Source organism: Oratosquilla oratoria, chromosome 32, assembly GCF_046742065.1.
Source record: "Oratosquilla oratoria isolate Oo_2021 chromosome 32, ASM4674206v1, whole genome shotgun sequence".
In the NCBI taxonomy this organism is placed as follows: Eukaryota; Metazoa; Arthropoda; class Malacostraca; order Stomatopoda; family Squillidae; genus Oratosquilla; species Oratosquilla oratoria.
The window spans coordinates 35,664,659-35,681,052 of NC_134808.1; the positions used below are offsets into that span (position 1 = coordinate 35,664,659).

The 16,394-nt window shown below is 36.8% G+C and overlaps 1 protein-coding gene across 2 annotated transcripts in view; it reads left to right on the top strand.

Moving 5' to 3' along the window:
- LOC143017436 (perlucin-like protein) overlaps positions 1–11,720 on the top strand; it is a 13,119-nt gene extending 1,399 nt beyond the window's left edge. For both annotated transcript variants that reach the window (XM_076172177.1, XM_076172178.1), the window contains exons 2-5: positions 1,946–2,059; positions 3,087–3,125; positions 3,721–3,900; positions 11,208–11,720. In XM_076172177.1, coding sequence (XP_076028292.1) covers positions 2,023–2,059; positions 3,087–3,125; positions 3,721–3,900; positions 11,208–11,461 — 510 coding nt within the window. In that variant the 5' untranslated portion in view covers positions 1,946–2,022 and the 3' untranslated portion in view covers positions 11,462–11,720. The remainder of the gene's footprint in view (positions 1–1,945; positions 2,060–3,086; positions 3,126–3,720; positions 3,901–11,207) is intronic.
- The last annotated feature ends 4,674 nt before the right edge of the window (positions 11,721–16,394 follow it).

The following is a 16,394-nucleotide window of genomic DNA, read 5'->3' on the forward strand; positions in this document are numbered from 1 at the left end:
TAAGGGACTGTTATGCCTTGAAATGCCAGTTTTAGCTGGATGGAGGAATATAACCTGGCCTCAGGTTCTGAACCATCTTGAAAAACTGAGGATGCTGAACAAGACGAAATGGTGAATTTATAGCAAATATAATTCTTGCAACTTCTTTGTCGAGATTTTCCTTTCGAGTGGCTGAAGTTTTTATGATAAATCTGTCTAGAGATGTTAATGACTTTCTTTTTGATGAAAATGACTTAGCAGAAGTGGCGCCTGTGGAGGAGTCTGACAGTGACCTTTTAAATGGTGGAGTCAGGTTTGCAGATAATTCAAGTGGAACCGATGATGAAGGGATTAAAGCTGTTGATACAGATAATGAAATGGAAACAGAAATTTTTAGGATATTGTATAATTCATAAATGAATAAATAAATGAATTAATACAATGTGATATAGGCTACTTTTGAGCACAGTAGTTATTCTTTTAGATAATGATCATATTCACACAAGCCACTAAATTATTTGGAAATAATTAACAGGATATGAAATAGGTGAGCTTGGAATTCAGCCCACACAGGATTCAGTTCACTTTTTAATTCACTAGAAATAATGGGTTAGTTGGTTTAGGTTAGGCTAAATCCCATTGAGCTGAATCCCATGTAGGTTGAATTCCAATGGAACCTATGAAATATATTACACAGTGTTGAATGAAATGAATAACAACCATCTAGACCCCAAAGTTGAGTTGATACATTATATTATAATGATATAGTCATTACCCAAGTTTAGAAGTAATGAAGTTGAAGTATCATCTCTTTAGGCCTTCACATTTTTATTGCACATACTCTCCATTGTTCACCAAATTTATATAGTTGCGTATGAAATGGGAGAAATGTACAGTGTATAAGTAAAATTATTTACCTGGGTCATCAATTTCTTCTTCTGTATGCTCTGGCTGACCTTGGCATTTAACTCTGTGAGATTTCAATCTTGACACAATGTCCTGTAGCTCCAAGCTGCAGTCTTTGCATTTAGCTAAGAGACCATTACCAGAAGTTGTTGGTAGTTTTTTTTTCAAAATAAATCCATACTTGATCATTTTTCCTGCCTGAAGGAACTACTCTGCCAGGTCCAGAAGACATCCTTCCTGGTTGATTCCAAAGCAGCAACTGACTCAGTTAGAAGCTGCTTACCCAGAACAAGTTTCAACAAGAATCTTGTTCAAACTTGTTGTGGGCTGTACAGTGATATACACTACATGTAGACTTATACCGTTCCTTGTATACTTGTGGTAAGTCTATATAACACTGCTCCTTGTATTGATATGCTAAAAATATTTTTTAGCAATCAGATCGCATATCAGATAGCAATCCCATGATATTTAAAAGCTATAAGAAAGAAATCTAGTTAAATCAAATAAATATTATTTAAAAAAGATATATACTTTTTTAAAAGATAAAAAAAAATCGCCAACCCTGGTGTCCACTAACCTCATGCAATAATACATGTTAAATTCGGTTAAAATTAGCATTTCAAAACATAGCAGTGCCTTAAGAATAGTTTCTTATTTCACTATAAAAGTTTATATTAGATTATAGTACTCTGAAGTCAATGGTTAATATATATGTCCTATATATAATGTTAGGTTTCTACTTTTGATATATTTGTCCAATATGAAATGGTAGGTTACAAAGAAGCAATGGCCTTCGCTAGCGAGCCAGGAATCTGGGTGTGCACGCCCTGTGTAATAGTAGTCCTTGGTACATATATATATATATATATATATATATATGTATATATATACATATGAATATATATATACATATGAATATATATATATAAATACATATACGTGTGTGTGTGTGTGTGTGTGTGTGTGTGTGTGTGTGTGTGTGTGTGTGTGTGTGTGTAATCTTTATCTATATATTTTATACATTAAATTATTTATAATTGTTTTTCTCTTTTCATAGTCAAAGTTCACGAACGACTTCAAGGAGTAACTGATTAGTGGCTCACAATACCCCGAGAGCATAAATAAAGAAGTACTATGAAGAAATGTCTATGGGGACTTGTTTTTCTGGCATGTAAGTCAAACTGAAACGCATTGAAAATGTTCACATCCTCGACTTTCGTAAATCTAAAACCCGCGTTATTATAATAATGATCGTAAGAGTTCGGAAGTTGTCTGTGTTGTACAAAAGAAAAGAAAAAAAGTCGAGATCAACTGTCAGCCTAACAGGGTTCCACCTTCATATGAAGATGAGCAAATTTATATATTTGAAGATAGGCTGTAGTGGCCTACTCGTTTCTTATGTTTATCCAGTAGGTTTCTGAGTCCAAATAAATTAACATTGAAAATATAAGAAAGGTACTGATATACATTTCACTAGGGCATTGATAATTAATCAATCAACTAGTCAAAGAGTAAATAATCTAATGTACCAATGAACCACTCACTTAACTAGTATAAATACAGAATAGAAAACAGAAAATAGGCAGTTAAACAAATATATAAACAATGAACAAAATAACTGCAAAGTAAATAGATGAAAAAATAAATAAATGAGTAAATAAAATTGAGAAATAGACATATAAATAAGAGCATAAACAAATAGATAAATAAACAAATAAACAAAGAACTGAATAACTTGATATATTGATGAATGAATGAATAAACAAGTAGATAAAATAATAAGAATATGTTAGAAAAAATAATTAGCTTATGACCGCCTGTGCACCAATTCTACAGAGAACTATGATAAGTGCGATCTACAGATATTATTTGCAAGGAAATGATCAATGCAGAATATAGCATCACCTTCAACACAAAATGTCTATAAATAAATCGGTAATTAAAAATCTAAGTGAATAATTGAATAGACAAATAGAATAAATCGGTAAATAAATAAAGAGATAAGTGCATGGCTGGTGAATTATTCAATGAATAAATTTAGGAATAGATAAGATATAAATGGATTAGTAAACACAAATGAACAGATAGTTGAATGAATAGATAGATATGTAAATAAACAAAGAAGAAAATAAGATTTCATACACTAAATATTTACTTGTTTAAAAGTACTTTATAACTCATAAGAGATTTTATTGCAGGTGCTTTGTCAGGGGTCCGATCTCAATCAAGATATTGCGGTAAGTATAAGAGAAACAACTTTTGGATAAACAACAATCATGAGGTATGTGGACACATAAAGTATTTTCTCATGTCACATGTTTGAACGACAAAATCATGTTAAAAAAAAAAAAAAAAAACGGCTTGTGCCCATAATGTGTCTCCCGACTTCCTAGTGGCAGGTACGAACCCCGCACTCCTCTCCGATTGGCGGTTGCGATTGTTAACTGTACGCATAACCCAATATGGCGCAAAGGGTCAGAGTGAAATTTTTTACCACAACTACGCGCCTCCTGGCGTAGGCTCCTTATCATTGTGAAATGATATGTATTTATTAGTGGAACAAAAACAAAATACCAGGGATGAAGTATCTACAAAGAGATAAAAAAGATTAAGATATTTTGCACAATCAATATTTTTCCCCACCTAATAAAGGGAAATTAAGGTCAAGCATTTAAAAACCAGAAATTGAAAATAAGGACGCCGCAGCAAGGATACTTCATTCTACTAAAACTTAAAAAAAAAAAAAAAAAAAAAAAAGACTGTTGTACCAGGTATTCTTGATCTTTTTAATCAAACTTTTTTTTTTTTTTTTTTTTTAATTCTTCGGCACAGGCAACGAGAAGTGCCCGACATTCTACAAGCAAGTGGGCAGCAACTGTATCTACGTTTCTACCAAAACAAAGCTAAGCTGGCAGAAGGCGAGGGAGACGTGCCACAGTATTGACGGCGAGCTTCTGACTCTCCCTGATGCCAACTCTTTGAGGGAAATCACATTGCACTTGCAAGTCTTGGGTAAAGGTTTCTGGTTTGCTCTCTTCTCAAGTCAAACCACAATGAATTCGGATTCCATAAACATACATAATTCCATACATATATACATTTGTACATACATACATAAATCATACATATACCAAGACTTTTTCCCCCTTACTAGGGAGGCAGCCAAAAAGGAAAAGGCATAAAATCATTCCCACCCATTCCATCCCTGAAAACACTCCACACCCCTCCACCCTCCCTCCCATCTTAGCACCTCCTAGATGACGAGTCATCCCTGCACCTTGTCCACTACGTTGGGTCAGAAGCAGTGTCGCAAGACACAGCACATCCACAGCAAGGCCGCTTCATTAAATCGGCGACCCCCCTCTCCGTCCCCCCATAGAAAGGAGAAGACGGGGAGAAATCCCTTCGGGCTGCATCAAAATTTTGCTCACACACACTACCTCATCCCCATCCCCCCGTCCATTCCACCTCATGCATCACAACATCTTCCATATACAACCATTCTCCATTCACCCCTGTCTTCTGTCCTCTCCCGTCCTTCCTCAACAGACATTCCCCTCTTCCCCAAAGCCCCCTTCACCCCATCCATCCATCTCATCCTAGGACGTCCCCTCATGTTCACTCCCTCCGCATCTGCCTTCCATACCTCCTTTACTAGTCCTTCTTCACTCGTTCTTTCCATGTGTCAAAACCATCCTAATACTCTTTCATCAACCCTATCTCCCAACTCCCTTTCCACCCCTGTTCTCCTCCTCACCTCTTCATTTCTCACTCTATCTAGCCTAGTAACCCCCATCATACTTGTCAGACACTTCATCTCAAACACATTCAAGTTCCTTCTCTCTTCTTCTCTTATGTTCCATGTTTCTGCTCCATACAGTGCTGTTGGCACAATCACTCCTTCATACAGTCTCCTCTTAGCATCCATTCCCAAATGTCTATTCCTCATTACACTTTTTAATCTACCAAGGCATTTACTCGCTTCTCTCAATCTACATTCTACCTCCACCTTTACTCTACCTTTTCCTGCCACATTTGCACCCAAGTATCTAAAACTATCCACTTCCTCCAGTTGCTCTCCCTTAGTGCTCACTTCCAGATTGCTGCCATTTTCACCCCTTGTACATCTCATCACCTTACTTTTACCCACATTTATCTTCAGCTTTCTTCTATCATACTCTCCCAAACTCTGTCACCAACTTCTTCAAACCCTCCTCCGATCCCGCCACAAGCGCAGTGTCATCTGCAAACAACAGCTGGCTCACCTCCCACTTTTCTCTATTTTCTTTAACCATCTCCAATCCCTGACCCACTACCCTTGCATTTACCTCTCGCACTACCCCTTCCATGTATAAGTTGAACATAACGCATCCTTGACAAAGTCCCACCTTTACCTCAAACCGCTCACTCTCTCCATTTCTAATCCTGACACAAGCTCTACTACTCTCATAAAAACTCTTGACAGCTTCTAGAAGCTTTCCTCCTATCCCGTATATCCGCATAACCTCCCACAGTGCCTTTCTGTCTACCCTGTCGTAAGCCTTTTGGAGATCCATAAAGGCCCAAAAAACATCCTTCCCCTTTCCTATAGCTTTCTGACATATCTGTTTTACCATAAAAATCTGATCTACACAACCTCTACCTGTCCTAAATCCACACTGTTCCTCACCAATTACTCCCTCTGTTCCTCTCCTAATCCCCTCAATCAAGATCCTCCCATAAGCCTTCCCAACTACACTTAACAAACTAATCCCTCTGAAACTACTACATTCACACTTCTCCCCCTTTCCCTTGTAAAGTGGAACTATACAAGCACTCCTCCAGTCCTCTGGCACTCTACCTTCTCTCCAGCAAACATTAAATAACCTCACCAACTAGTCCACCATCACTGTACCTCCTTTTTTAAGACATTCTGCATGGCATCCATCCAGACCAGGTGCCTTACCTGCTTTCATCATCTTAAGAACTGCCTTCGATTCATCCTTCCTTATTTCTCCTCCATTTTCCTCACTTATCACTCTCATTTTTTTAGCATTTCCCACTGCAGCTATCTTTCCCTCCCTATCCTCCTTCACATTTAGCAACTCCCTAAAATATTCTGCCCATCTTCCCCTTACTGCCTTCTCCTCCATTATCATCTCTCCGTATGCACCTTTTATCTTTTCTTCTCTACTTGATTCGCCTCCTCTTCCTCTCTTAATTTCTCTCCAAAACATCTTTTCATTACTTGCAAAATTTTCTGTCACACTCTTACCCCATTTTACATCTGCTCTCCTCTTTGCCTCCTTTACCTTTTTCTTTACTTCTCTTTTCTTTTCTTTGTACCTCTCACATGACTCCCTCGTCCTATTTTGTAACCAATCTGTGTAAGCTCGCTTCTTCTCTTCTACAACCTTCTTCATTTCCTCATCCCACCATTCACTTCCCTTCCTTCGATTTCCTCCTGTCCTTCTTGTTCGACACACCATCTTTGCACACTTTGTGACTCCCTCCTTGAACCATCCCCATTCCTCCTCCACACCTACCTCTACTCTATCCTTCACTCCCTCCCACTCCTCTTTCAGCTTCTTCTTGTACTCCTTCTCCTTTTCCTTTCCATTTAAAGAGTTCACTCTAAGCACCTCCCTACCTTTTGTCCCTTTCCTCTTTCTCCATCTATCCTCCACTCTCAACTTACCTTCCACCAGAAAATGATCTGATATTCCCCACCCTCTCCCCTTAGCACATGTACATCATTAACTCTTCCTATCATAATCCTATTTACCACTACATAGTCCATTAAAGCTCTATCTACCATCCTTCCCTCCACCACCCTCTCCCATGTGTACTTATGCTTGACTTTCTTCCGAAACACTGTATTTGCTAGCATCAACTCTCTTTCTAGACATATTTCCACCACCAACTCTCCACTAAGATTTTTTCCTGGAACTCCACATTTCCCAACCAATCCATCAATTGGCTCCTTTCCTACCCTAGCATTAAGGTCTCCCAGTACTATTACATTTAAACTTCTCACTAAACCCTCTATGCACTCATTTAAATCTATCCAAAAAGACTCCCTTTCTTCTACACTCTTCTCACTGCCAGGCCCATATGCACTTACAAAAACCCACATCTCCTTTCCCAGTTTCACCTTCATCCACATTATCCATGAAGAAACCTCCTTCCACTCCACTACACGTTTACCTATCTCTTCACTTACTAGTATAGCCACCCCTTCCCTCCCTCGCCCTCTCTTCACTCTGATAACCTCCCACTTACACTCCCAAACTTACAGTCGCCCTTCCCTTTCAGCTTAGTTTCACTCAAAGCCAACACATCCATCTTTCTTCTCACAAACATACTACCTATCTCTTCCCTTTTACTCTCATCTGTACCACATCCACGCACATTAAAAGACCCAAACCTTAGGGTGCTGGTCCGAGAACTTCCAGACATTTGTACACACACATATATATATATATATATATATATATATATATATATATATATATATATATATATATATACTGTATATATATATATATATGTATATATATACATATATATAAATATATATATATGTATATATATATATATATATATATATATATATATATTGTGAGTAGACTAGGTTAAAAGTTTTTGAAGATTATTTTTTATCATCTGCTTGCGGTCTCTAATTGACAAACATATAACTTCTCATCTTGTGTAAGTTATTTTAGTAGACCTTTTATCCTGGCCGAAGTTTCAGAACTCTCTTGAAGGGCGAATTGTTGTGTCATATGGTTTGTGGGTCATAGATACTTTATAATGGAAAAGGCTGTTGCTCAATTACTAGGGTCTGAAGTTCTTCCACCTGGATGTTTATTGGTGGCTGTTTTGTTAAATATGGATTGCTTCAAGGAATAGTAACATTCGGGATCTCTATCTTTGTCAATCATTGTAGTGTTTCAATCCATCATTTTTTATTAATAGTGTGTTAAGTGTGGAAGTGTGGTGGGACTGAATGGATCTATTGCTCAAGTAGCTTTCTAATTGTCACACCAATACATGAGTGAGCCCCCACACTACACACTATTTCAGCCATATTGGTATACAACATGGTCTTCTTGTCGGTGTGTTTTCGTTGTGCTTGGGCGATTGCGCATCACTAGATAGTCTGTCTTCTTTGTTTTCTAGCATATGATGATCAGGACGTACTTTACTGAGTCAATGGGCAATAATTTTTTTGTGAGTAATGTTTTTGATGATCCTCTCATCTGCTCTGTATTCCGTGGATATGTGGCTTTTGTAGTAGATTCTTATAGATCTTTTTACGTTTGAAGTGTCTTTGTCTCTTTCGCTGTAACATTTGTTTAGATGTGCTTCCATTCCATGTGGCATATCTGAATTGGCGTATCCACTGTTGATGAGGACTTATGTGATTCCAGTTTTGATGGATTTGTGCCCAGTTGGAGCAATGTGCGAGGGCCCTTCTAACGTATGCACTGATGGTGGACTGCAAGTAGTGCTTAGGGTACTCGCTATTCCTGTTTAAGGAAAGTCTGGTATATGTCGGTTTGGTGTATACTGTTGTTAGGAAGCCGGTATTTCGAGCGGTGGCGAAGACGTCTAGGAAAGGGAGGCAGCCATTAATTTCCTCTTCGTATGTAAAGATGTACTAGATTAAATGTTCGTCATATAGAGACTATACGCAAAAAAAAAAAAAAAAAAAAATTCAATGTCTTACAACCTTGCCTGCCTACAACAATATATCCTTTTTGGCTACTCAAAACTAATATGTATATATATATATATATATTATATATATATATATGTATATATATATGTATATATATAATACACATACACACACACACACACACACACACACACACACACACACACACACACACACACACACACACACGCACACACACATTTTCATTGGATGGACGGCGAGGATTGACGTTCTGAAGAAAAAGTGTAATTTTCGTGGAACTCAACGCAAAGTACCTATTGTATCTACAGGGGGGGGATTGCTCGTGGTGTAGTGAGAAAGTGGAGAAAAAGGAGAAGGGGACGGATTACTGAAGGAAATGGAAGGGAATGAGGAAGGGGAGGACTTGGTCCAAGAGGCCAGGCGTCTTGTAAACTAACGAAGGACTGATGATTTTGGAAATGGGACCAACAAAAATGTAAAGATTAGAAACATACATAAGAGCAGCACAATAGAAGGTGAGTATAATAACTTCCAGGGTGTTTAATGAGGGGGAGGCGGATACCAACCTCCCCCGACTGGCAAGAGTTCAGGAAAAACTTGAACAAATGACCGAACATTGGGAGATTAGGTAGAGAAGTAAAAGAAGAGAATGAAGAATTAAAGAGGAATAATAAAGACAACAAAGAGGCCATAGCAAAAGAAGCACAGGGGTGGAAAAAATCCAAGAAAACAGTAAAGTTGCATTTACTGACATAATTAAACAGCAAATGAATGAACAAAATGAAGACTCAGTTATTAAGATGATGAGACAGAAGGAGAATATAGTAAGAGACTTAGCAGATAAAAAGAAATGTATAATTATATTAGGAATGAAAGAGAAACATAACCCAGATAGAACCACAAGAATCAACGAGGAAAATGAATAAGTAAGCAGTTTACTATAATTAGTTCAGGAAGATGAACCTGAAATAATGAAACAAATCGAAGAGAAGTTTAGGCTCGTAAAGTATAGTATAGATACGACCAGACCAATTAAGATTAAATTCAGGTCATAAACGACGGCAGAGAATACTCGTATCTTATCAAAAACAGGGAAACTGGCAACAAGTGAACAATATAAAAGGGTATGAATGAAACGGGAAATGAATAAAGAGGAAAGAGAGGAGGAAAAATGAAAAGACATGAAGCTAAGGAAAAAAACGAGAACAGAACAAAACAATACATGAATTTAAAGATAGTTTAGATAAAATGAGATATGATGACAAGACACCACGAGCATAGCTCCCCTTCCCGTAAAATACAACTAGGTAAATATAACTAGGTAAACACAGACACACACACACACACACACACACACACACACACACACACACACACACACACACACACACACACACACACACACACACACACACACGCGCGCACACACAAACACACACACACACACACACACACACACACACACACACACACACACACACACACACACACACACACACACACACACACACACGCACGCACGCACGCACACACACACACACGGGTTACCACGAGCTTAGCTTCCCGTAAAATACAACAGGGTATATATATATATATATATATATATATATATAGATATACATACATATATATATATATATATATATATAGATATACATACATATATATATATATATATATATATATATATATATATATATATATATATACATTTACATATCTGGGTTATGTTTCTCATCCATTCCTAATATAATTATACATTTCTTTTTATCTGCTAAGTCTCTTACTATATTCTCCTTCTGTCTCATCACTTTAATAACTGAGTCGTCAGTTTGTTCTTTCATTTGCTGTTTAATTATGTCAGTAAATGCAACTTAACTGTTTTCATGGGTTTTTTCCAACCCTGTGCTTCCTTTACTATGGCTTCTTTGTTGTCCTTACTATACCTACTCAATTCTTCATTCTCCTCTTTTACTTCTTTTAACTGTCTTTTTAATTCTTCTATTTCATTAGTTAAGTTTTTGTTCGCCTTCTCTAGTTCTTCCAATCTTTCAACACAGCGCAATCTTTGTTATCCTAACGAACCTAATCTCCAAATGTTCGGTCATTTGTTCAAGTTTTTCCTCCAGTTTTGCCAGTCGGGGGAGGTTTGTATCCGCCCCTCCCTCATTAAATCCCTGGAAGTTATTATCCTTACTTTCCATTGTACTGCTCTTGTCTATGTTTCTAATCTTTACATTTTTGTTAATCCCGTCATCACCAAAATCGTGATCGGTTCTTCGTTTGTTTACGAGACGCCTGGCCTCTTGGACCAAGTCTTCCCCTTCCTCATTTCCTTCCATTTCCCTCAGTAATCCGTCCCCTTCTCCTTTTTCCTTCCTTTCCCACTACATCACGATCAATCCCCCCCGTTGTAAATACAATAGGTACTTCCTTTGCGTTGAGATCCACGAGAATTTCACTTTTTCTTCAGGACGTCAATCTACGCCGTTCATCCAACGGACGTGTGTGTGTGTGTGTGTGTGTGTGTGTGTGTGTGTGTGTGTGTGTGTGTGTGTGTGTGTGTGTGTGTGTGTGTGTGTGTGTGTGTGTGAAAATCAATAATACAGTAGATCCTTTTATTTTTCTAATCTAGGAGTATCGAAAGAGCATTTTTGGATTGGTGCCAACGACATAGGGCACGAAGGAACCTGGCGCTGGATTAAGGACAAGTCGGACGTGTCTATGGGCACTCCTTTCTGGGCATATTCATCGTTTCCTAGTGTTCATGAACCCACGGGGCGAGAGACACAGAACTGTGGAATTCTTGATAAGAATTACGGAGGTCATTTGAATGACGCACAATGTCACGAAGAGTTCTGTTTCATTTGTGAATACGTGGGCAAGTAAACAAAGTGTATAAGTAAGGCGAGCAAAATACCACAAGTTCATAAATCCATTTGGTAACAGAGAATATCAAATTTGTACAGCACTTTGTTGGACTAAAATGACGATGGGAGCTTCTTTATTCATGTCTTTACTTTATAAATAACTGTTTATATATGAAGTTTATTCGGTGGTACTTTTGTAATACTGAAAGTGTTGGTACGTTCCTTTTGTAATGTTACCAGTATAAAGTTGTCTTTCTGTAACATACTTACTAAGAGAAATAAAGTTATTGAAAGTTTAATCTTTATACAATTTGTGTATAACTGTACATTTTTACGGTAAGTATTCCTTAGGTTTACCTATTTCTCTGACCTAATCTAAGAAAATAATTCTGATAAATATCAAATGAAAAACGTACACGGAGTATACAAGCTAACTTCAGCGTTCCAAAAGATCGGAACACACCCACACTTACACATACACATACACATACACACACACGCACACAAACACACACACACACACACACACACACACACACACACACACACACACACACACACACACACACACACACACACACACACACACACACACACACACACACACACACACACACACACACACACACACAAACACACGCGCGCGCGCGCGCGCGTCCGTTAGATGGACGGCGGAGATTGACGTCCTGAAGTAAAAAGTGAAATTCTCGTGGATCTCAACGCAAAGGAAGTACCTATTGTATTTACAGGAGGGGGGGATTGCTCATGGTGTCCCCCGACTGGCAAGACACGAAGAAAAACTTTAACAAATGACCGAACATTGGGAGAGTAGGTTCGGTAAAATGTCAAAAATGGCGGTAAGGGTTGAAAGATTGGAAGAACTAGAGAAGGCAAACAAAAACTTAACTAAGGAAATAGAAGAACTAAAAAGACAGTTAAAAGAAGTAAAAGAGGAGAATGAAGAATTAAAGAGGAATAGTAAGGACAACAAAGAGGGTTGGAAAATAATCCAAGAAAACAGTAAAGTTGCATTTACTGACATAATCAAACAACAAATGAAAGAACAAACTGAAGACTCAGTTATTAAAGTGATGAGACAGAAGGAGAATATAGTAAGAGACTTAGCAGACAAAAAGAAATGTATAATTATATTAGGAATGGACGAGAAACATAACCCAGATAGAACCACATGAATCAAGGAGGAAAATGAAAAAGTAAGCAGTTTACTAGAATTAGTTCAGGAAGATGAACAAGAAATAATGAACCAAATCAAAGAGAAGTTTAGGCTCGGAAAGTATAGTACAGATAAGAACAGACCAATTAAGATTAAATTCAGGTCACAAACAACGGCATAGAATATCTTATCCAAAACAGGGAAACTAGCAACAAGTGAACAATATAAAAGGGTATGGATAAAAAGGGAAATGAATAAAAAGGAAAGAGAGGAGGAAAACGGAATAAAAAAAATAAGAATTCTACTGGAGAGTAGTTAATATGAAATTGACGAAATGGAAAATAACAGTGAAAAACAAAAAAGAAACAGAGAATACAATGGAAATAACAGAAAGTTAAGAGTATCCTACACAAATATAGATGGATTAATAACAGGACTGAATGAACTGAACGAGTATCTGAAGGAAAAAGTTCCGGACATAATGGGAATTGTTGAGACAAAATTAAAAGGTCCACTACCACCCAACAGTATAGGACACAATGCATATAATTATTGGATTAGAAACAGAGAGATAAAACAAGAGGGTGGAGTTATGTACCTGAATAAGAAGAATATAAACGTGAAGAGTGTCACATATGGAAAGAATACAGTAGAGATGATTATGATAGAAGTAGAGGACGGAGATAAGAAGAGCACAAAGTTTGTAGTATACTACGTGCCCCCAAAAACAGCCTCGTGGGAAGAGAGTGAGCATAAAAGTATGTTAGAAGATACAAGAATAACACTAAACAAGATAATGGAAGATGGAGGAAGAATAATCATGATGGGCGACTTTAATTGCAAAGAAATCTGCTGGGAAGAGATGACCGTAAAGGGTGGAGAAGACTCATGGGAAAGTGTTCTACTTGAGATGATTATTGACCACACAATGACACAATGGATCCAAGAGAACACTAGGTATAGAAATGAAGAAGAACCATCGAGACTAGATCTAATAATCACATCAGAACCTAAAATAGTGGAAAAGATAGAATACCAGGCACCAATAAGCAAAAGTGACCACATATTGATAGAACTAGAACTAAATGACAAAAAATACATGAAAAGAAATAAACAATATAGAAAAGGAAGATTGATGTATGAAAAAACAAATTTTGATAAAATAAGAGAATTCTTCCAAAATGAAAACTGGGAAAGAATACACAAAGAAGATACAACAATAGATAAGAAATGGAATATTTTGACAAAAGATTATGAAAAAGGAGTGGAAAAGTATGTCACAAGACAAAAACAAGAAAAAGAATATGTAAAGTGCTGGTACAACAAAAGTTGTAGGGAGTTAAAAGACAAAAGAGACAAAGCTTGGACCAAAAATGAAGAAAGACAAAAAACAGGAAAAATGGAAAATATATACTTGTTATAGACATGAATATGTACAAACGTGCAGAGAGGAAAAGAGAAAATATGAAAAAGATGTCATAGAAAAATGTAAAGATCAACCAAAACTATTCTACAGATTTGTAAACAACAAACTGAAAAACAAACAAGATTTGAAGAAATTAAGACAAGGAGAAATTGAATACACAGAGGAAATTGAAATGGCGGAAATTATTAACAAACATTTTAAATCAGTGTTTACAAGGGAGAACATACAACCTGAAGAGATCAAATGGAAAGAGAAAGTCCCCCATATGAAAGAAATAGAAGTAACAAAGAATGAAATATTGAAACACTTGAGTAATCTTGATGTCAGAAAATCGCATGGACCAGATGAAATAGCAAACTGGATTTTGAAAGAATGCAGGAATGAACTGGCAGACAAAATACTTAGTATAATAAACAGTTCCTTGAAAGAAGGAAAAGTTCCAGAAGATTGAAAAAAAAAATAGATATATATATATATAGTACCTATATATAAAGGGGGAAATAAAGAGGACCCTACCAACTATCGGCCAGTCTCTCTAGCAAGGCAATTTGTTTTCAGACAAGGACGATCATGCGTCACCAATTCAATATGTTTCTATTCAAGGCTAATAAATATAATACAAGAAAGAGATGGATGGGCTGATTGTGCATTTCTGGACCTAAAAAAAGCTTTTGACAAAGTACCACATAAGAAGTTGCTTAAGAAATTAAAAACTGAAGGAGGAATACAGGGCAAACTGCTAAATTGGATGGAAGACTTTTTGCAAGAAAGAAAAATGAGAGTTGTGATAAGAGACCAACACTCAAAATGGGATGAAGTAATAAGTGTGTTCCACAAGGAACAGTTCTGGCCCCAATAATGTTTGCTATATATATTAATGATATGGATGAAAGAATTGAAAGTTATATGAGTTTCTTTGCAGATGATGCAAAACTATTGAAAAAAGTGAACACGGAAGAAGATTGTGAGTCACTACAGAGAGATCTAAATAAAGTACAGGAATGGAGTAGACAGTGGGAGATGGAGTTCAATACAAAAAAGTATAGTATAATGGAATTTGGAAAAAGCAAAAACAGAATAACAAGATCATATAAATTGGGAGAAGAAGGAATAAAAAAAGTAGAAAATGAGAAGGACCTGGGAGTCATTATTATGAATAATATGTCACCTGAGAAACATATAAATAAGATTTTTGGAGAAACTTATGATTTAATAAGAACAATCAAAGTTGCATTTATATACCTGGATGAAGAAATGGTGAAGAAAATTCTAATCACCCTGATAAGACCAAGATTGGAATATGCAACAACGATATGGTCACGAAGTACAAAAAAATGTATAAAAAAACTTGAAAGAATACAAAGAGCAATTACAAAATTGGCACCAACACTCTCAAATCTATCATATGAAGAGAGACTAGCAAAGCTTGAACTACAGACACTAGAGCAAAGAAGAGAGAGAGGAGATTTTATAGCTATTTACACAATCATGAGAGGCATAGAAATTACTGATAGAGAGAATCTGATAAAATGGGACGATAGAAATACAAGAGGACACGGAAAGAAAATCAAGAAAGAAAGCTATAGAAGAGATCTGAAAAAGAACAGCTTTCCTCACAGAGTAATAGACAGTTGGAACAAGATAGTTGAGAAAGTGGTGTGTGCAAAAACAATACATGAATTCAAAAATAGCTTAGATAAAATGAGATATGAAGACGGAACCCCCTTCCCGTAAAATACAACTAGGTAAATACACACGTCGGTCGATGTGACAGCGAAGTCTGGAACTCCAAGAAAAATTCAGGTTTATTCGATCTTAACACCGAGGGAGTACCTTTGTTGTATTAGTAGGGAAGATGAAAGCTTATGGTGTAGTAGGAAGGTGAAGAAAAAGGAGAAAGAGAAGGATTACTGAGGAAAATGGAAGGAAATGAGGAAGGGGACGAACGGGCCCCGGATGTTAGAAGGGATGTAAACAAAATGAGTGCAGAACACACTGACGAGGGAGAACAGGGAAGCAGAGATGTCAAAAGCAGAAATATAAATAATAGCAGGTCAATAGAAAGAGAGGATAACTGCTTTTATGAATTTAATGAGGGAATGATGACAACCTCCCCGACTAGAAAATCTAGAGGAGAAAGTAAAAGAAATGAACGAAACATGGGAGCTTAGGTTTAACCAATAAACGCTAGTTACCCAAAGAGTTTATAAACTGGAAGAACTAAAGAAGAAGAATCAAAACATGACTAAAGAAACAGAGGAATTAAAAATACAGTTAAGAGAAGTGAAGGATGATAATGAGGAATTAAAGAATAATAATAAGGAGAATAAAGAGTCCATAGCAAAAGAGGTA